Source organism: Narcine bancroftii, chromosome 4 (genome assembly GCF_036971445.1).
Source record: "Narcine bancroftii isolate sNarBan1 chromosome 4, sNarBan1.hap1, whole genome shotgun sequence".
NCBI classification, from domain to species: Eukaryota; Metazoa; Chordata; class Chondrichthyes; order Torpediniformes; family Narcinidae; genus Narcine; species Narcine bancroftii.
The window spans coordinates 265330680-265353362 of NC_091472.1; the positions used below are offsets into that span (position 1 = coordinate 265330680).

At 37.5% G+C, this 22683-nt stretch overlaps 1 protein-coding gene across 9 annotated transcripts in view; it reads right to left on the reverse strand.

Moving 5' to 3' along the window:
• Positions 1 to 22683, reverse strand: part of clasp1a (cytoplasmic linker associated protein 1a) — a 235470-nt gene that overhangs the window by 80348 nt on the left and 132439 nt on the right. For 3 of the 9 annotated variants that reach the window (XM_069934912.1, XM_069934907.1, XM_069934908.1), the window contains exons 22-26: positions 15402 to 15464; positions 8513 to 8616; positions 5237 to 5260; positions 1010 to 1254; positions 279 to 342 (exon numbers count right to left, since the gene is read on the reverse strand). In XM_069934912.1, the coding sequence (XP_069791013.1) occupies positions 279 to 342; positions 1010 to 1254; positions 5237 to 5260; positions 8513 to 8616; positions 15402 to 15464 (500 nt within the window). The remainder of the gene's footprint in view (positions 1 to 278; positions 343 to 1009; positions 1255 to 5236; positions 5261 to 8512; positions 8617 to 15401; positions 15465 to 22683) is intronic. The other 6 variants (XM_069934914.1, XM_069934910.1, XM_069934913.1 and 3 more) reach the window with 3 other exon arrangements.

Genomic DNA, 22683 nt, shown 5'->3' on the forward strand with positions numbered 1-22683 from the left:
TTCTGTTCTTGTTTGTGGCAAACTGTATTTGCCAGGATTAGTGCATAAACAATTTCAAAGCCTATGGAAATGTTCAAACTAATTCTTCTTTTTAAAAAAAGCTCATCTAATAGCCAAACATAATTCATCTACACATGTGAAAGCCCATTCTATTCAAGGAAATAAAATCTTCCACAATAAACCATGAAAACAAATTAACTTTAAAAGTGACATGCATCCACAGATTGTTTACATGTACATGCAAGAGTTGCCTACAAAAGCAATTTTTAAAGGGGTACCTTGCTATGAGGATCTGCAAACATACGAGTGAAGATTTCACATAAACGCTTCAATTCAACTCGACTGCAAAGTAAATGAATACAGGTATATAAATGCTTCTTTCAGATTTTTAAAAAATACAAGTCATCAAGAAATTTTAGTTCAAAAGAGCTCAAGAAATATGTAATGGAGTTAGAGTAATTTAGCACAGAAACTAGTCTTCAATCCACTAAGTTTTGCTGGCCTTTAAAATCAAAATTAATCCTAATTTTTCAGAACTCAATCGTTAATCTTCATGTCATGGCATTTGACTTATTCATCTAAATAAACCTAGGAAGTGTGCTCTAGGTTTAAAGCACACTCCTACAATGTGTGCTATTGACCTTTGACAAAATTGCACAAGCTTATCAATTTACCATACCTGGCAATATTTCGAGGTCATTGTGTCCAGTTGACGGACGTCAACAAGTTTAGTTTTAACTGATTCCATTGAACATGGTGACATGATGGATTTATACATTAGAACTTGGATCTTGGACAGTATATGCAGCATTCTAATAACAATGTTAAGCCATTTTAAATTGGTCAACGTATATAGTATTGACGATTATCACTCCAACCTTGTGGCAAAAATGTGCTCTTCCATGTTTCATTTAAAAAAAACCTCAAATCTGGAAATTTTCACTCATTACAAAGATGAATTCCAACATACAGTTGTATAGAATTTTGCTGGTAAATTTTGTAGTTTTACCTTAAGGTTCTCTGACTTTTTAATAGATTTTGAAGGCCTACAAGCCCTTCTTTCCTTTCGGACCAATTTGAGCTGGCACAGTGGTTTAGGACCTCAGCTACATCTTCTGTCTGTCGCAAATAGTGTGGAATACCTCCATTTCGGGAGCCGTAAGATCGCTCTGAACAAGCACTTGAAGCATCACTGTTTGCATCATCATCAGAATATATACCATATGGCTCATATCGCCTCCTTACAGGTTTTTTCTAAGTGTGGAAACAAAATTTCATACACAAGAATTGAAGCTATTGCACGTTTCTCATCTTTCCAGAAAGCTTGTTAAATATAAACCAAGCTTAGGAGAACTTCATGCAAACGGTCTAAACTGGTTGTTTTCCTTGTGTTATTCTAACCCGACAAGGACAACATCCAACACCTAATCAAAATTTGTACCCGACTTTCACTCTTTTCCCATCATATTTGTCCTCAGAAGTTTGATTAATCATTAAAATAGGAAACATGTAGATTTCAGAAAGTTCATGTTAATTAAGGGGGGAAGCAGCAAAAAGAAAAATCAGCAAAATATAATATGGTGGTGACTGAAGTATGATTCCAAAATTGTTCCAAAATGTTTTAATAAGTTCCTTGTCACAATTGGTATTTTTTGATCGTATATCAAATGAATGTAATGAGGGAAAAAAACCCATCAAGTATCCAACTTTAAAATATATTTGTAGGTCATATCATGAAAAACAACTTTTCAGCTCAACTAATCTGTTAGTATTGACCTCAACATTAGCAATGAGTTATAACCATATTTTCATCCTTTTCATTTGTTTTCAACTAATTTTGAATACTAATAGGAAATCAAAGGTTATGGGGAGTAGGCCAGACTGAGTAGGAAAATATATCAGCTTATGATTAGAGGGGCTGACTCGATGGGCTGAATAGCCTACTTCAGCTCCAATATCTTTTAGTCTTAATTTATACTTCAATCCACTAATCTTGTAAATGAACGTGATAAAGTGTTGCAGATATGTGCACAGAAAACTTCCAAAAATCCATAGTCTGTTGTTTGGAAAACTCAATGGAGAACAAGCTGGGGGTCTGGAGTGCAAGTGGGATGTATGGCTAAAGCTGGGTTCAAGAACACTGGAAGGAGGGATGAGTGGTCAAGAACACAAGACTGTTACTTCTTTAAACTAAATTTTTTTGCACATAATCTGATGTCTATGTACCTTCATTCTGGACTCCTTTGCTACATCCATTTTGGCCTGTACTTCAATTGCAAAAAAAAAAACCCAAATCACCTCTCCCCATAGTTTCTACAATATATGGAAAAAGAAACACAATGGTTTCTTTGCAATGATTTACATTAACTGACAATCTTAGGAACATGCACTCTACCTCTACAAAGAATTCAATGTGGTTTCTGAAATGCAAAGCCCAAAACTGCAAGAGACCTTAAATGAAAATTTATAAAGTCTCAATATTATTTTCTGAATAAACCAAAAACAAATGTTTTTCTCATTAACATCTTTATCTGTCAGTGGATCTGGGAAGTGATTTCAAAAATTCAGGCAAAGGATTTTGTGACTGAAAATCAAAAGCAACAGATGCTGGATTCTTAAAAACAAAAAGAAAATACTGGAAATTCTTAGGTCAGGCTGCATTTGTGGAAGAGAAGCAGATCTGGCATTTCAGATCGAAGACCCTGCATGCAGTTCATTGACACATTATACAACAAGAAGCATTCTTCCATGAACTGTCCAGCAAGTCAACTCTAACATTCATATAGCTGTCGAATAGTTTCAATGAAAATGATCAATTGGTACAATACAAGAACAGCACAAGATTACTGTTTATGGGATTTGTTCAGTTTATTGCTGTGGAAAAGAAAATGCCCATTGGTGCACAATTTCACACTCATGAACCTTTTCCCTGATGGGAGGAGGGAAAAGAGAGCATGTCTGAGACAGGATAGTGTATTGGCTGCAGGTGTAGATGGAGATGATGGAGGAGAGGAAGGATTGTGTTATGTTCGGGGCTACATTCACCTTCCTCTGATCCTGAGTAAAGCAGCTCCCATATCACAAAATAATGTTTTCAATTATGCACTCGTAGAACTTGTTGAATGACATGGAGGCATATCAGATATCCTTAGTGTACTAACAAAAATAGTATTCTTTCTTGACCATTGGGTCAACCTGTGTGTTCCAGGTAAAAGTCACTGGGAACTTGAAGCTGTCTACTGCCTCCATTTCAGCACCACACATGTGGACAGGGGTACATTTTCTACCACCATCCCTGAGGTCTATGATCTGGTCCTTACAGACATTGAGCAGCTTAAGCTGCAGGAATGGTAAGGGGTTAGGGAAAGAAAGGGAGGGACATGGGGAATGTCCTCCTTTCTTCATTGAACAATTTACACATTCTTTATCTATGTTCTCATACTCTGTTCCCATTAACTAGCTGACCAAATAACCTGATTACTTTATAACTTTATAGCTCATCCCTACATTCATCCATTAGAGTCCCTGCTCTATCAAGGTTCTTTTGTCTCCTTCTCAGTTCTTTGTCTTGAAACATGAGCTTGCTTTCTTCTTCCAATGATGTGGCCTTGCCTACTAGGTATTTCCAGCACCTTTTGCTTTTATTATTTGTTCAGTCTAGTTGGTTTCCCAGTAGATGGATTTGACAATTTAAAAAAAATGAGTTTGCCTCATTCTTCTACAAGAACATGATTGAATGTGTACTATTTTCAACTTGATTCCTATATCCAAGACATTTAGCTGGGGCAATGTATTGGTGAAAAGGTTGCTGTAGCTATGTTTGCAAATATGATTATAATAACAAAAATTTATATTATCCTAATAGTAAAAGATGCTTTACTATTAATTTCTCATATAAACCAAATTTCTGCCTATATAATTCTTGAACATAATCAATTGCTGACCACCAAGTCTCTGTGTAAAGAATCCAAAATTTTACAATCGTGTGGGGAAGAAATTTTTTATCTCAACAGTCAATAAATGACCACGCCAAGACTGTGATGTCTAATAATTTTGGAATCTTCAGGCATGTGAAAAAATACTTTTGTGCAGATGGATCTATCCTAAATCTCATCTCACAGGACAACCTTGGGATGAATTTGCAGTGTATCGAATACAAGCCAAGGATATCCTTCCTTGGGTATGGACACCAGGTTGCACCCAGTTTAAAGTACAATCTCTTTGAAGTTCTGTATAATCATTGTGTCTTCATTTTTTAATCCAATGTCTTCAAAATTAAGATCAACTTGTATTTGCTTGTTAATTGATTGATACCTAGTGTTAACGTTTCAAGTCCATAGAGACCAAGATAAATCAGATTCATTTTAAAAATTTTCTCACCATTCTAATTTTATAATCTTCCCAAAGAGAATAAATGCATCTACTGCCTTCTTGTTTATTCACTTAACCATTGTTTCTTTTTTTTTGTCTATACAATTAATTCAATTACTATTTGTGAACACCATGTTATTAAGGATCATTAAAAACATATTGCAATACACAAAACAACAGATCTTTAGAGATGAAAATAAATGTGGTGTTTTTTTTCTTGAATTAACCTTTTTTCTTTTGTAAAGCAGGAATGTTAGTGCTGGAAAGTAAATAGGATATAACCAAATAGCCAGTTTTTAAATCTGGATGCTGACCCACTGAACTCTAAAAATACTGTACATTTTAAAAAGCAAAACATACATTGCAGATAGATCATGATTCAGGTGTGTGTACATTCCAAATTACTTTCAAAAAAGCAGCCCACCTATTCATATTTGTTCTAGCAAACCTGTGACGGGAAACATATGCTGATTTTACATTTCATTGACAATAGACAACTCTAACATCCAATTTGATCTGAAGGAACAAAAAGGATGACCCCACCAATCTGGATTCAGTTTAAAGAGCTCCAGAGGTGAAGAAAGGTCATTCATCCAATAGATCCTCAAATCCCCACTTTGTAATCACTAATTTTCAGATGTGCACAATTGCTGTATTTCTACATGAGACTCCTGAATACCTCTGCTCTGAGGTTTGTGTTCTATTAAATGGCAGCAAGCAAATTTGCAAAGCCAAAGCAGACACCCACAATTGTGAATACAGTTCACCTCTGATCTGTTGCTTTATGTATTCCAACAGCCTGGAACAAGAATCAAAAGAACAACAGAATGACTGATGAAGAAAACAGATTCAAAAACACCACTACCTTTGTCCTGGAGTCTCCTAACAGCTGATTGCAGCAAAACAATTTTCAGGGAAGAAAGTAGAAAGAATCATGTCAAAAGGAGAATTATTGAATAATTTTGCAGCAGCAGAATGATGAATTCATCAAACACGCAAGAGATAGACATTTAAAAGAGACGATTGACATGGTTATTTTCAGAATTAATTTCCCAATTACAAAAGTTAAACAAATGGGAGAGGCAAATACCAAAACCCAGATTCTGTGCCAATGCAAGACAAATGGATTGAAAAGAATGCCAATGTTTATCATTTATTTGTACAGGTAAAAGTAGAATTATTAAGTTAGTTGCTTGAGCAAAGTTCCAAATAATGTGACTCAAAATTACTGATCAACATTAGTAGAAATGATTCAATTGCATTTGCCTAATTGTAGCTGTATCTGGTTCTGTGCAACCTCAATGTTTCAAAGGGGTAGGAAAGGGATTGACCAGCAGTTTATTGGATAGCTATGGTGTCCTTCACCGCCCTCAATTTAGATAATGAAGAGGTAGAGGTGCAGAAATATTACAATATGGAAAGTAATCAAGGAGATGAAAGCAGAGACTGCAGAATATGAGACATAAAGGGGATCGAAGAAGAAAAAACAAAGTGGATGAAACGACAACCGAAAGAGAACACAAATTTCCCTCACGCAACTAAATGATTGGTAAATCAATGCAAAAAGGCATGTATTGGCTTCAAAGAATAGAAATTTGGTATTATTGACATCGATTGGATATCCAGTCATAATTATAAAAACATGCAACTTGCAAATGTACTTCTTTTGTTGTAAAAATGAAGGGAAGAAAGGCATTATCGTGACATGCTGTTGATGTATTCTGCAGGTGAATAATCAGTAAGTTGCAAAGAATGAAAGGGGTTCATGTTTTGGAGAATTTCAGGACCAAGCAAAGATTTTCCAAAGAGGGAGAATCAGAGTAATGCAGCAATAAATACAATATAAAATTAAATTATAAAACCTTCAGCAAGAATGTTAAAAAGGAAAGCAAATATTTATCTTGGAAATTGACACAGGAGAATTAACAATGGTGAAATAACAAGATGGCACAGATTTACAACAGATGAAACAAAATTACACAAAACACAAGGAGAACAGAGATGAACTTAAAAGAAGGAGCAACACAAGCAAAAACAGATGAACAAACTCATGGGACTAAACAATGAAAAGTCCCATGGACCTGATGCTCTACATCCTACAATTCCAAAATAAATGGTTGCAGAGATTCATGCATGCCAAAATTCCCTCAATTCTGGGTGTTCAATGGATTGGAAAATAAAAAGCTATTCAAGAAAGGAACTAGAGAACTTTGGGCCAGCTATAATTTGCAATCCAAGCAGTTACAGAGACAAATACTATGTTAGCCTTTAATATGTGAGGATCTGAATACTGCTGTAAAAATGTCTCATTGCAGCTCGACTGGAAACCAGACTGGAATATGGTATGCAGGTTTGGTCTTCTTACCATTATGAGAGTGCCAGCAAAAAATCACTGGACTGGTTCCAGGGTTCACAGGTTTGCTGCCCAAGGGGAGTTCAGGTAGACTAGGTCTGTATTCTCTACAATTTGGATAAAAGGGCAATCTGATTGAAACAGACAAAATTTCTACATGGCTTGACAACCTGTACAGTTTAGAACCAGCTGTCAATGTCTCAGAAAAAAAAAAGAGTTGGCTTTTTTGGATTGAGACAAGGAGACTTTTTAACGGTCATATTTTTGGAATTGTCTACTCAGAGGGCTGAGGGGTTATCTAAATTAGGGATTAATAGATTTCCTAATATTAAGATACAAGGGATCAAAAGAAAATGGATTTGGGTAGAAGATCTGTCGCAATCTTAAGAGCAGCATTGGCTCAAGAGCCAAATACTCCTATTACAAGAATATTGGAATCCATGATTAAAGAAGCATTAACAGAGAAATCAGACAAGGCAGTCATCATAGTTTGATAAAAACATTTTAAACAAATCAATGCAAATTTTATTTTATGATGAAAGCTGCTTGATAAGGTGAGATCAGTGCAAAGAGATTAAGACTAAATATTAGCATGGTCTAACAATGAAAGATCATTTTGAAATTGATGACTAGTAAGCATCAGGGTTTCTCATAGATCAGTTTAGAGATCCAACCATTTACAATCTTTTTTAATGACTTGAATGAAAAGACAGAGAGACATTTCCAAATTTGTGGAAGATAGATGGATAACTGGGAAAGTTTTGAGGAGAATATTAAGAGTTTGCAAAGGATTATAGATAGGCGAGTAGATTAAAAAGTTGTAAGATTGAGTATAATGAAGGGAAGAATAAAAATAAAATTATTTTACTTAAATAATGCAAGACTTTTCAATGCTGGTGTTCAGAGTTCTGGGTGACTTCCTGCAAAAGCAGTCCCATGTTACTGAAGGAAGGCAGCAAAATTGGCCTTGATTACACAACACATGCAAGGACCCCTGGTACTACTGCACAGTTTTAGAAGCTAAAGAAGTGCAAAAATCACAGAATGCTCAGGTCAGACTACATCTGGACAGAGCTGATGACAGTTACATTTCAGGTTGATGGTCTTTCATCAAAACATTATGGTTCAAGACCATCAATATGAAATGTCAACTTTTTCTCCACCTGCCTGACATACTATGCCTATCGAGTATTTTCTATTTTTATTTGGCATATTGTTCTTATGAAGAAGAATACAAATTCTGTTCAGGCAGAGCAGTGGATTAACTCCATTGGCTGGGGTGGGAAAGGAAATAGGCTGAAATGTTTTTGGAAAAGACTGCCTACACAAAAGATTCTTAAAGGTTTCATGGGAAGATGCTGTGAGGATAGTCTCCTTGTAGGGATCAGAAGTCAGGGGAATGATCATAGAACAGTTAAAATTGAGATTAGGAGGAATTTCTTCTCAGAGAGTTGTGAGTCTATAGGATTCTTTATTCAGAGTTACACATTTATATCATTAAACTCCAATGACAGCCGTTTAGTACTTTCTACAGCATGACACGTCCATATAGATATTAATAATTAACTGAAATGAAGTAGTACACATATTCAAAACTCTCCATGTGCAAATAAGTTACAACACCCAGTCAGATACAAATATCAAAAAGCATATCGCATTGATCTTGTTCAAAAAAAATATATAAATGATGAATAACTAAGCACTAAGGTGAAGCATTTTTTGTAAATTGTTTTCCAAACTGCACAATTTGTATGATAGCTTTTAGCCTAAGATTCAAAGAATTATTACCAAGGCATCTGCCACTGCAGCTTCCACTTCTGTGCTTGTATTGAGAACTCTCATGGCATTTACTGTGGCAGGCAACCGTCCAGCCTGTCCAAGCCCATACCGGTCTAATAAAGATTTAAAAAAATATGAAATTAATATAAAGAATGTAGAAAGTTTGGTTACTCAAATGATGTGAACTTAGGCCAACAAAAGCAGTACTTGTGACTACAAGTTTTCTCTACATTACGTAAAGTGATTCCACAACAAATGCTTGCAATTCTTTCCTTGGAAAGCAAGTTAAAGTTTTAAAGGAGAAGAATATTTATATTTGAATAGTTATTGTTTACCTATTATTTCTTGACTATAATTAATTTTTAATCAGATCATAAACTTATTTTCTCTCCTTCCAAACTAATCTGCTGGGCATCTGCAATATACTCCACCTATCAGATTTCCAGTACAGGTACTCCCCAACTTGCGACCTATGCGCCTTGCATCCATCTGCACATACGACCAAATTTTTTTAAAAACATAAGAAAAAATACAAGACACACACAGTTTATGTTGTATTATACAAACTATAACAGGGATAAAGGGCATTTAAGAGCCAAAACGTGTGTACTTTGCTAGTCAACATCCCGTCTTGATTCCTGTGCGCATGTGTGAGTCTTTGGTGGGTGCATGCATGGTGGGTTCGCGGATTGGAGTTCAGGAAGCGCAAGCGTGAGAGTTAAGGATGCAAAGCACTAAACTCTAACACATGCGCCAACCATGCTCCAATCCCCGAACCCACCGTATACATCATATTGTAACAACACAGCAGCTAACAAGGCTGCATGCTTAATCCTCTGCTCTAATCTCTGTACACCCATGACTGCCGAGCCAAGTTCAGCTCCAAATCAATCTACAATTTTATTGATAACACCAAATTTTTGGCCAAATAACTGGATATTATGAGTCAGAATACAGGATGAAGATAGAGAACCTGATTGCAGAGTGCCAGGACAACAATCTTACCCTCAACATAAATAATTAACTCCTTAGTCTTAATGATTTTTACGAAGGAGAGGCTGAAGAACCACACACCTGTCTACATTGGTGGTGAGGAGGTGGAGAACAACAGAACCTTGAAGTTGCTGGGAGTCCCATATTTCAGAAGATTTTTCCTGAAGGCAGCACAATGAGGTAACCGTGAAGAAGGCATACCAATGCCTCAACTTTCTAACAAGTCTGAGGAGATAATGGGATGTCGTCCAATCAAAATTCAACAGATGAACTAAGTATACTGTTTGATTGCATCACAGCCTGGTTTGTAAATTCAAGTGCCTCAGAAAGCAGAAGGCTGCAAGCATAGCCAGGTCCATCACAGCTCTGACCTCCTATCTGTTGGCTACCTCAAGAAGGTAACCAACATCATAAAGGACCCCCACCACTCTGGTCACAACTTCTTCTCACTGCTACCTTCAGGCAGAAGGCACAGAAGCCTGAAAACCAGCACCTCTAGGCTCAAGAACCATTTCTTTCCAACAGCTATCAGATCATTGAATCTCCCCTTATACACAAAACATGGATTGCTTTGACAGCACAAAAGGACGGTGCACTATTGCAAGTTATTTTGCTTTGCACGAGGAATACTGCAAATATTTATTGTCTTTTTTTAAAATTCATTTAAATTTACAATGAGAATTTTTTAAAAATACCTGTTCAGATGCAGCAAGAACTTTGTATATTGTAATATAAAGTTAGAAAGCAGGTTCTATTTTTTTATTATCCAAATTAAATTGCATATCAATTAATCTTAATTATATATAGGCAACCACTTCAACATTGAAATAGAATACTGAAGCTTTGTTGATTGAAGTTATCCCTTTAACTAAATGCAAATTAAAAAAAATTCAATCATTGTTTCCCAATGATTTTGATTTGAGCAGCTAGTATTTGTCAAATCTACAATAAATTGAAAGTTCAAAAGATATTAATTTACCATTCCACAGATAATCAATATATCATTCTCATAACACCAGAAAAAGTTCCTAACTTCAAAAACAAGTAGATTGGTATATGGATGGAAGAGGTATGGAGGGCTATGGACCGGGAGCAGATCAGTGGGACCAGGCAAAAAAAATGGTTCAATTCAGTCTAGAAGGGCCAAAGAGGCCTGTTTCTGTGCTATAATATTCTATGCTTCTATAGTTTCACTTCAGGAAAGGCGAGCTTCAGCCATAGATTGCTCTGGGCACCAAGTCTGAACTCTTATTGATCCACCAAATGATGCCAGACATAGTCTGGCTACAGACTTGGCTGCATGGAAACTCATCCCTTCATGCAGGTGGACAGGGAAACTCCAGGTGATTATACCTTACAGATATTAGCAATAAATACCAAGTCTGCATATTCAGCTGTCTGCATTGCCAGCTTCCATTTAAGGTTAAGGTTCAGACTCTCTCTATAAATTCGCAGATGATATCACCATTGTCCTCCGGATCTCAAACAATAACAGATCAGAATACAGAAGGAAGAAAGATAGAACAACCTCTCAACAAAGATGACACAGATTAGAGGCATTGTGGAGAGCGAAGAAGGCTTTCAAAGCTTCAAGAGAGATCTGGACCAGCTGGAAAAATGGGCTGAAAATGGCAGATGGAATTTAATGCAGACAAAATGTGAGGTGTTGCAATTTGGAAGGACAAATTAAGTTTGGACATGGACAGTAAATGGTAGGGCACTGAAGAGTGCGGTAGAACAGAGGGATCTAGGAATAAAGATACACAAAATTAAGAGAGCTTTTGGCATATTGGCCTTCATAAATTGAAGTATTGAGTATAGGAGTTGGGATGTTATGGTAAAGTTGTATAAGACATTGCTGAGGTCAAATTGGAGTATTGCGTGCAGTCACCTAACTACAGGAAAGATGTCACTAAGATTGAAAGAGTGTAGAAAAAAAAATACTCAGATGTTGCTGGGTCTTCAGCAACTGAGTTACAAGAGAAGGTTTAAGAAGTTAGGACTTTATTTCCCAGAGCACAGAAAAATGAGGGGAGATCTGATCGAGATACAGAAAATTATGAGCGGTATAGGTTAAGTAAATGCAAGTAGGCTTTTTCCACTGAGGGTAGGCGGGATACAAACCAGGGTACATGGTTTGAGGATGAAAGGGGAAAGGTTTTGGGGGAACTTCTTCACTCAGAGTGGTGAGAGTGTGGAATGAAGTGGTGAATGTGGGATAAATTTTCACATTAAAGAAAAATTTGGACAGACACATGGATGGAAGGGGTATGAAGTATGTTGGACTGGGTGCAGATTAGTAGGACAAGGCAGAATAATAGTTCTCCATAGATGTAAAGGCCTGTTTTCTGTGCTGCAATATTCTATGGTTTAAAGTTAGCAATAAGAAGCTAGTCACAGATGTTCAGAAGAGGAAATGAACTCAGTTGCATGTCTGCATCTTTGATGCTGAAATGGAAACAGCATATGGCTTTAAGTTCCTAGGAGTAAATATCTCCAATGACTTGTCCTGGTTCATCCACTTCGACGCAATGACAAAAGAGAAAAAATGCATCTGAGGAAATTTGGCATGCCACCTGCATTCCTGAACTTCAACACATACATCTTTGGAAGTATCCTGCCAGGATGCATCACTGCATGGTACAGGAACTGCTCTGCTCAAGTCTGTAAGAAGGGGCAGAGAGTTGTAAACACATCTCAGACCATCACACAAACCCTCCCCTCCATCAGCAACATCGACACTTCCCACAGCCTCAGAAAAACAGCCAACATATTAAAAGATTTGTTTCATTCTGACCACATTTTGTTCACCCTCCTTTGTCAGGAAGAAGATTCCCAACCATGAGAGCACACACCATCAGATTTCTTGTCATTGCCATACTCTTGAATAAATTTCACACTATGTCATAACTGATGTCTCTTTCTAACTCTACACTCTGTACTGTTTTCACTGCTGTATGATGCATGGGTTGACTTGAGACAAACTTTCACACTGTATTTTGGTACAGATGGCAATAAACTTGAACAATGCTGTGTTCAAATATTGTCTGAATTACTTTGGAGTAATTGCAACCTTCCAGAGATGGAGAGCATGAGCAATGAAAATACATACATGGTAAAAATCCCAAAGGAATTGGGCCAAGTGACTTGGAGGTTTCAAAGAGTAGACATTCCAGCTGAAAGCAACACCTTCATTGATACCCTACTTGATATCATTAGAAATGAAATAGATGACTTAATTGAGAAGGTGTTGAAAAATGTATCATTCAATGAAGCTTCAAGGACACACTTCCACCACATCCAAGATGGCAAGTGCACATAACGCCACATAATATCCCAGATTAAAAAGTAAAAACTTTTAAAGTGAGGTAAATTGCCAAGAACACATAAATTAAGGCTGAAATTAATGAAACAGAACTTGCCTTTCATTTTGTTTTGTATCCCTAATATTTATGCAACAACTCCCCAGTATAAATGCTGGGAAATTTCAATAGGATGGAACTCCACCATTGGCAATGGAGATTAGTGACAGAGGTAGGACCACTTGCCTATAAACTCAGAATATCCACATTTGATCTTGCATACATGGGAATACCTGGACTTACTTTGGTTTAAAAGGCCAAATGTCATCACCTCCATTCAAAACCAGAAGCACCAGAGAGATTGAGAGCACTGGTTCATTAAATGAATGAAAAATCAAATTTGAGAAAATGAAGGCAAATTTGGATATCAGAGAAGGGAAGAAAACAATTATGTTCTCTATAAAATGCATGTTTCATGGGACTAAAAACTTAATCCTATCAAATTTCCAGTGTTAAAAATAACACCAATAAATTGGATAAATGAATTAATGGCTCAACAGTGTACAACGTTTATCGGTGAGACCTGTATATTCAACCTTCTCTTTTGGTTTATGGTTACTATCATTTAAAACCACCCAATTGGCATCATCTCTTTTTTTTTTGCCAAGCAAGGAGTTGAAATTCAACTGTAAAGCTGTGTAATTAAATTTGTTCTCAATCGATTTTGAAATTAGTGAAGTGGATGATTTTATTTTAAATGCAAGACACTAGCAATAAACAAATTTTAAATATTTCTTGATTAAATAATGCCAGAAACTAGTACTGGTTTAAACAATATTTCACAGTATAAATAAAATCACTATTGCTGTATACAAAAGTAGTAAAACAGATGTCACCAGATTTTTAAGACATCAAACTGGAACATGTTTGATCCAACCCATAATTCACATTTGGCACATTGACCCTGTAGCTGCTGTGACACCAATGGGAGAGGTAAAAATAATGCTGGAGAAACTCAGCAGGTCAAACAGTGAACTTTATAGAGCAAACATAAAGATACATAACCTTCGTCAAAGCTTGACAAAATGGTGGGAGGGATGGGCTCAAGGGGGAAGGTGTGGTTCTGTGAATGGAGAAGGAAGGGAGTGGAGAGGTGGAGACAATAAGGCAAAGGGAAAGGAGGGAGAACAGAGACAAGGCTGGCAGCAACCAGAGAAGTTGATGTTAATGCCACGGAGAGTGCCCAGAGTGCTCCTCCAATTTATGGGTGGTCTTGTTTGAACAGGACATGAGGTCATGGACAGACATGCCAGCATAGGAGTGGGTCGAAGAAGTGAAATGGTTAGCCACTGGGAGATCCCGGTCTTGATGTAGAAAAAGCAAAAATGCTCAATGAAGCCACCTCCCAATCTGCATTCAGTTGCCTTCTTTCCATGAGGCAGAGCAGACACGAACAGTAACAGAACATGAAGCTTTGCCCAGCAAAAACTCTCAAATAAACTTTTCATTGCTTTAATGCTATCTGATATTCAAAAACATTTAAAAGGAATCAAAAATAATGAAAGTTAAAACAAATTAGGCTTTGCTAATATATTGTGAAATAATTAATGGTATAGTTTTAAACAAAAATATAACTCAGTGGACATACATTCTTAATAAAGGTCAGTGACTAAAAACTAATGAATCAGATGGCAATTACATCTGGTTCCTTTACATCATACTTTTGACTCATGCTGGACTTGTGGCAAGTACAGTAGTAGAATATTAGGTTCACATCCAACCTCTAGTAGAGCTCTAATTTCTCTCCACTATACTCATTCAAAATGCACTCAACAGTAGGTGGATGAGGAACACTTGTCTACAGAACCAGCCCACATCATAGGACATTGTGACTGAACACATAAAATTGGAAAAATCATAATCAATCTCCATAATCAATTTTGAAACCAATCTATCCTTCCATTTACTCTACTCTTTCTGATCAAGTTCTAGTGCTATGTTGATCCATGACCACTCACAATTTTTGTTGTGGTTTTGTCTTTGGCAAATCTGATCAACTGGACTCATCTAACTCGACCTGCATATAATCCAATGGTCTAATATACAATTAAATTGTAATAACTGGTACTTGCCTATAAATTAAAATCAATCATTTTCAGGACAACATTAAAGTCAGTGCAATACAAAATGAGAACAAATTAGTAATACAATCACTGAGTACAATTAGCAATGGCACATATCACCAGACATTAAATGGTATAACGGAAATAATGATGACAAAAAAAAATTCAAAGGAAGTATCAAACCAGGCAACCATAATTGTTACCTTTTCTCAAAGAATTCAAGTAGATTTTTTCCCCCAATTTACTCCTCACTTTAAACATTATAGATTTGATTTTAATATATTTGTTCCTGGAATGCACATATTCACTCCAAGAACAGTTCTTGTATTCTTATCAGTATGACAATTATGATTGCTTCTTTTTGTGTGCAACTGAAGATGAACATTTTCAAAGTAAAACCAGCTGCAGCTAAAAAAAACCCAATGATCAATACAATAAAATGGGAAAATTAGAACAAGCATGCAAAGACCACTTGTTCACCTGGCTGGCCAAGAGAATCGGCAGTGGAGAGTGCGCTGGTAGACCTCGAGTGGCGACGAGAGGCTGGAAGTAAATGAAGGGTAACACCCTAGAGTTAACAAATTTTCACCATCTTATTTGGAAGTGAGTTGAAAAGAATTCGACCCTCACTTTTTTTTTGTTAAAAAGGAATCAAGCCCAGGTGTTGTAACATTTCTGTTGCTCATACTGTTGCTTACAATAGGGAAAAAAGTTAAATGGATTTCAAATAAATTTAGAGAAAATATATTTAACAAATCCATACTGTTAGAAAATAAAAATTTTAGCTTCTGAGATTATGCTCTTGCTTCATCAAAAGCAACATACATTTTAAAAAGTTAAAAGTAACAAATACATTGAATTCAGGTGCATTTTAAAGCTGAACAAAATGGCAAGTTCAAATGGGAACTGCAACACTCCTCCATCCTCTGTAACTGCTTGCTACAGAATTGGTGTGCATCAAGATTGCAATATAGTGAACAATACAGCAAACCACCATGTATCTTATGACCTGTTTTGTTGAGTTTCAAAGGCCTCCACAGGGATGTTGAAGAAGCAGAACGGCATGGTAGCGATGGAACTACAGAGAAAGTTCACTGATTTTGTATGTGTTGAACTTTACAGGTGCCAATGAAGCAAATAAGACAATTGATCAAAATTTGAATGCTCTGGATAACTTGATAGTCACAGCAACAAATAAATACAACCTTGTTCTTCAAATGGGCTTGCAAGGTCTGTTGCTAAAACTGTTGCTTGTGTTTGTTGATTGACATTATTACAGTTATGAATAAAAACATTCAAAACAAGATAATACCATATGCACAAGTCAGCTTTTTCTTCAAACACCCATTCATTGGTAGTACACAATGCTTACGAGGTTAGCATTTATAGTATATCCTTACCGGTGTCCAAAATGCTGCTGAACCATTTCAGAAAATATACAAGAATCAGTCACAAAGGATCAAGAATCATACATGGGCCAGTCAAAAATTATGGAAGCTTATTTTTTCCCCAAGGACATTACAAGAATTTACAAAAATGCCAGCTTTATATTCTGCATATAGTGAACCAATGTGGCCTGTTTCCACTCCGTAAATGGTTATATGGTTATGGTTAACATTGCCAATTGGTTTATTTATTCAAATTTATATTTGGTTACCAGTACTTAAATTTGAAAATTTCACAATCCCAGGATGCAATTCAAACTCATCATCAAATTAATAGCAATGGGTTTTTATACCAATCCTGTTGTTTAGCCATAGTATAGACAGTGCTCTGATCTATGACTAATTTTGGCATTTGAATGTTTTTTCTTTCAATTTGATGCTAACCCTAAAGGATTTATGAACTAATGAAAATGTCTAATCTTTATGAGATATCTAAACTGTGCTCTGGCTGATCATCTACTTGCCCTTTCATACATTTCCCTAATCTACTTTATTCAACTCTGTCCTCATTCAGCAAACAGTGACAAGCTGAGGGATTCAACAGGTCACACGGCATCCACAAGAGAAAAGGTCAATGCTTTGGATCGGGACCCTTCATCAAGTCTGAATAAAGGATTCCAGCCTGAAACATTGGTAACTCATTACAGTTGCAGTCTGAAACATTGAGTGACCATGGATGGTGGTCCCTCCACCTTCTGTTTACACAAGATTACAGCTCCTGCAGTTTTTGTTTCTCTTCTGTCCTCGTTCAATTGTAATTCCCTTAAAGTTCAGAATAAGTTTCAAATAGAAAATTATCATGCTCACATCACATTTGTAGTCTCTCCATTCTTTCCATGGGGATCCTTCACTGATAAAATTTTAAAAATTCTATTACATTGAATAATTGAAAACAAATAACAAGGATTACTACCCTGGGTATTTTATTTCAGCAGCCCTATCAGTGGAGATTCTTTTATGATCAAGAATAGACAAGGAAAGCTCATTAATGAAATTCTGAATGCGAAAAGCCTTGGAACCATTTGAATAATAAAGGCAACAGAGAAATGTAATCTTAGAACCACAGAACATTACAGCACAGAAAACAGGCTTTTTGGCCCTTCTAATTCTGTGACAAACTTTTATTCTGCCCAGTCCCACTGACCTGCACCCAGTTCATAGGCTTCCACACTCCTTCCATCCACGTGCCTGCCCAATTTTTTCTTTAATGGGAAAATTGAGCCACATTCACCACTTCAGCTAGCAGTTTGTTCCACGCTCCCACAACGTGTGAAGAAGCTCCCCCTAATGTTTCTCTAAACTTATCCCTTTCACTCTTAACCCACATCCTTTGGTTTGTAGCTGATTTATATTTCCTCTATCTATTCCCCTCATAATTTTGCATATGTCTATCAAATCTCCCCTCGTTCTTCTACGCTCTAAAGAATAAAATCCTAACCTGTTTAACCTTGCACTGAAACTCGGTTCCTGAAGACACAGCAACATCCTGTAAATCTTCTCTGCGCTCTTCCAATCTTACTGACATCTTTCCTGTAGTTAAATGGCCAAAACTACACACAATGTTCCAAATTTTCCCTCACCAGTGTCTTGTACAGCCTTACCATAATACTTTATTTGTAAAAGTCAATATGCCAAAATCTCTCTTTACAACTCTGTGACATCACTTTCAGGAAATTAGATTCAGTAAAACCCACTGTATCCAAAACTTATAGGGATTGATCGATGCCAGATAAATGAATTGGCTGATTAGATTCCGTATTGTATGGATTGGTGAACTGACTGTTCTTTTTTTTTGGTGGGGGTATGGTGGATTTCAAACTTAGATATTTTTTATCTATTTACCTATTTATTTTACAAGAATTTTTTTGCTAGTTGCCTGAAGCTGCCAGTTGCATGAATTCTGTATAATGGGGATTTTGCTGTATCTGTTCTTCCATACTTTTCAGTGCCCTACCTTGATTTGTCCTTCCAAAATGCAACACCTCACACTTGCCTGAATTAAATTTCAATTGCTATTTTTCAGTCCATTTTTCCAATCCCTCTGTAAGCTTTGAAAGCCTTGCTCACTGTCCACAACACGTCCCTCCAGTCTTTGTCATCTGCAAGCTTGCTGATTCAATTTTCCATATTATCACCCAGATCATTGATATAACAAAAACAATGGCCTCAGCAATGATCCACAATGCAAACCACTAGTCAGAGGCCTCCAATCTGAGAAGCAATCATTCACCACAACTCTCTGGCTTCTTCCATCCAGCCATTGTCAAATCCATTACTACTTCACCATGAATATCAAGTGCCTGAACCTTCGTGACTAATCTCCCATGTAGGAGCTTGTCAAAGGCCTAACTAAAGTCTTTGTAGACACCATCCACAGCATTTCCTTCATAATCTTTGCTGATAACCTCCTTGAAAAATTCTACAAGAGTGATTCAACACTCTTGTGCACAAAGCCTTGTTGTCCATCCCTAATCAGTCCCTGCTATCCAAATACTTATACATCTGATCTCTTAAGAAACCTTCCAATAATTTACCAACTACTGACGTCAGGCTTATTGGCCAATAATTTCCAGGGTTACTTTTGGAGCCTTTTTTATACAATGGAACATGAGCTACCCTCCAATCCTCTGGCACCTCACCTGTGGCTAAGGACATTTGAAATATTTTTGCCAAGAACCCCCAATTTCTACACTAGCTTCCCTCAAAGTATGTGGGAATATCTTGTCAGGGCCTATGGATTTATGCACCTTTATTTGTTTTAGGATGGTATGTACCTTCTCCTCGTTAATATGTATAGGTTCCATGACATCACTGCTTGTTTTCCTTACTTCCCTGGTCTGTGCCAGTTTTCTGAGCAAAAAAAAAACCGTTTAAGATCTCTCCCATCCCTTCCAACTCCAGACATAGCCAACCACCCTGATCTTCAAGGGGACCTATTTTGACCCTTACTAACCTCTTGCTCTTAATAGAGCTTGAGAAGCCCATAATAGGACTTTCCTTCACATTGGCTGCCAAAGCAACCTTATGCCGTCTTTTAGCCTACCTGATTGCTTTCTTGAGATTTTTCTTGTGTTTTTTTCTACTCTTTAAGTATCTCAATTGGTCCTTGTTGCATATACCTGCTGTATACCTGTCTCTTCTTAACCTGATCCCCAATATCCATCAAAAATCACAGTTCCTTATGCCTGTTAACTCTGCCTTTAATCCTGACAGGAACATCCAAACTCTGTACTCTCAAAATTATGCTTTTTAAGGCCTTCCAGAAAACATCACATTCTAGATCCTTTCTCATTTCCTTAAAATTTGTCATTCTTCAGTTTAGAATCTCAGCACGAAGGCCAGATCTATCCTTGTCTAATAATTAATGAAACTAATGGCATTATGATCACTGGACTTAAGATGTTCCCCTACACATACTTCTGTCACCTGTCCTGTCTTGTTCCCCAATAGGAGATCCAGTATTGCACTCTAGTTGGTACCTCTATATATTGATTTAGAAAACTTTCCTGAAAAAAAATTGACAAATTCCAAGCCATCCAGCCCTTTTACAGTATGGGAGTCCCAGTCAATATGTGGAAAGTTAAAATCTACTATCATAATTTTGTTTCCTGCAGCTGTCTGTTATCTCTCTACAGATTTGATCCTCCAATTCTTACTGATTGTTGGTCAGTCTAAAGGACAATCCCATTTGTGTGGTCACATCTTCCTGGTTCTTCAGCTCTACCCACATTGCCTCAGTAGACAAGCCATCTAGTCTGTCCTTTCAAAGCATAGCTATAATATTTTCCCTGATGAGAAATGCCATTTTTCTCCTTTCATCCCCACCTCCGGAAGCCCGGAACATTGAGCTGCCAAGCATGCCCCTCCTGCAACCAAGTTTCACTAATGGCCAAGCTCACCTGTCTTTCCCACAATATTCCTTGCATTGAAATAGATGCACCTGAGAACATGTCCACCACATACAACCCTTTTATTTCCAACTTTACATACAATTATCATATCATATCTTTTCTCCTCCACTCTCTGCTCTGACATTTTGGTTCCCATCCCCCTGCAAATCTCGTTTAAACCTCGAAAGAAGCACTTGAAAACATTCCCACAAGTGTATTATATCCCCTCTAGTTCAGATGCAAACCATCCCATTGGAACAGGTCTCACCTTCCCTGGAAAAGAACCCAGAGATCCAGAAACCTGGACCCCTCTGTCCTGCACCATCTTTTTAGCCACATGTTAAGTTGCATTATCCTCCTATTTATAACCTCTCAAGCACGTGGAATTTCCTGGGATCACAACCCCGGAGCTCCTGTCCTTCAACTTGACCCCAAACTCCCAGAACTCTCTCTGCAGGATCTTATCACCCTTCCTATCCACCTCATTGTCCCCTATATGGTCCACAATATCTGGCTACTCCCTCTCCTCCTTAGAATTGCATGAACACAATCTGATACATCTCAAATCCTGGTTCTACGAAGGCAACATACCATCCAAGATTCGCTATTATTTTTTTTTTTGAACCCCCACAGAACCTCTTATTGGTTCCCCTAACTATGGAATCCCCTATCACTATAACGCGCCTCTTATACACCCTTCTCTTCTTTGCCACAAGGCCACACTCTATGCCAGAGTTGACTGCCCTGGCTTGCCCCTAATAGGTCATTTCCCTGTCCCCCCATGGTATGCAGGTTATACCTCTCATGGGGCTCTCTGTTGTCCGGCGCATTTTGAATTTGTGTCGTCTAACTTCTGTTCAGGCAACATCTGACCACATGTATGTCCGTGGTCCCATAATTATTCAGTCACTACGAGCAAGTCCGCAGCAATTTAGAAAAAATGATCACTAGCTATAGGAAATTGTATACTGTATATCCAAATTGATTTGACTGCTGCGCTCTCTTCCCATAGCTCTGTATCAGTCACCAAACTAATTCCACCACCCTGCTCTCACACCACACTGATCCTATAGCCCTGTATTAGTCCCAATTAATCCCATGCCCCGCTCTCACGCCACAGCCTCATGACAGTCCCCACACTGATCCCACTGCCACGATCTCTCCACACCACCATATCAGTCCCCACACTTATCCCTACTTACAAATAAAAAGTTTATAGATACACTACCGTATCTCATTTAGCTTTACTAAGTATATATGGTGTTTGCACAACGTCCAAATTGCATAACGTCCTATTTCAAAGAATGTATTGTGGACGCCAAGCAACATATGACTGACAAACTCCTTACAGACAGCATGGAATTCAAACCCCAATCCCGATCACTGATGCTGTCAAGGCATTGCACTAACCATTATGCAAACCGTGCCACCCTACAGTATTATTTGCTGTTTTAAGCTTTGTTCTACTTTTGATATGTTTACATAGGAGGCTCCCTTTGGGGTTAATTTCTGTTTTCCGGCATTTTCAGTGGTCCGACAATGGACAAGTCCCAACATTCCCATATTAAAGCAATACAACCTATACTTTTTATTGAGAGGAAAGGCCACAGGAGTGCCCTGCACTGACTGCCTATTCCCTTTTCCCCTCATGACTGTCACCCAGCTATATTCCTCCTGGCTCATAGGAGTGATAGCATCCTTGTAACTCTTGTCTATTACCCCCCTCTGCCTCCCAAATGATTTGTTCATCCAACTCCAGCTTCAATTCCCAATCTTGGTTGTAAGGAGCTGCAGCTGGATGCAATTCTCACAGACTAAGTCATCTAGGATTCTCTGACTATCCACGTTCTGCAAGAGGAGCATGTCCCTGCCTGGTTGCCATTCCCACTATTTATGAAATTTAAAGAAGTTAGAAAAACCTGTCCTAATCTGGCCTAAACTCTTGTACCTTCGCCTGAAGCTTGGTGAACCAAATCCTCAAAATCCCACTTCTGCACTAAGCCACTCACACACTTGCTGGTCGACTCTGTTACTGCTTTACTTTTATTTGCTCTTATTTCCATGCATCTTTCTCTCCCTATGCCTTGATTGGTCTGCTACTAACGCACCATGATTCACAAAACACTTTGTTTTAAACATTACTCCCCGACCTGGGTGCAGCTTTTGTTCTGATTTTCCATTCTGTTATTCCAGCTCATTTTATACCACAGAAATGTATTGACCCTCCGTTAAAGCAGCTTAATGTCTCGAGAGACCTTGCTTCCACTATTCCACTTCAAAGATTATGCAAGATATTAATCAATAAGCATTTATTAATGCAGGGTGCTATTTATCAACTTGCATTTTATTAATGAGATTATTTAGTTATGATTACACTCAAATCTTTAAGCATAGTTTAATTTAACATTGGATTCTGCCTTTCAACTT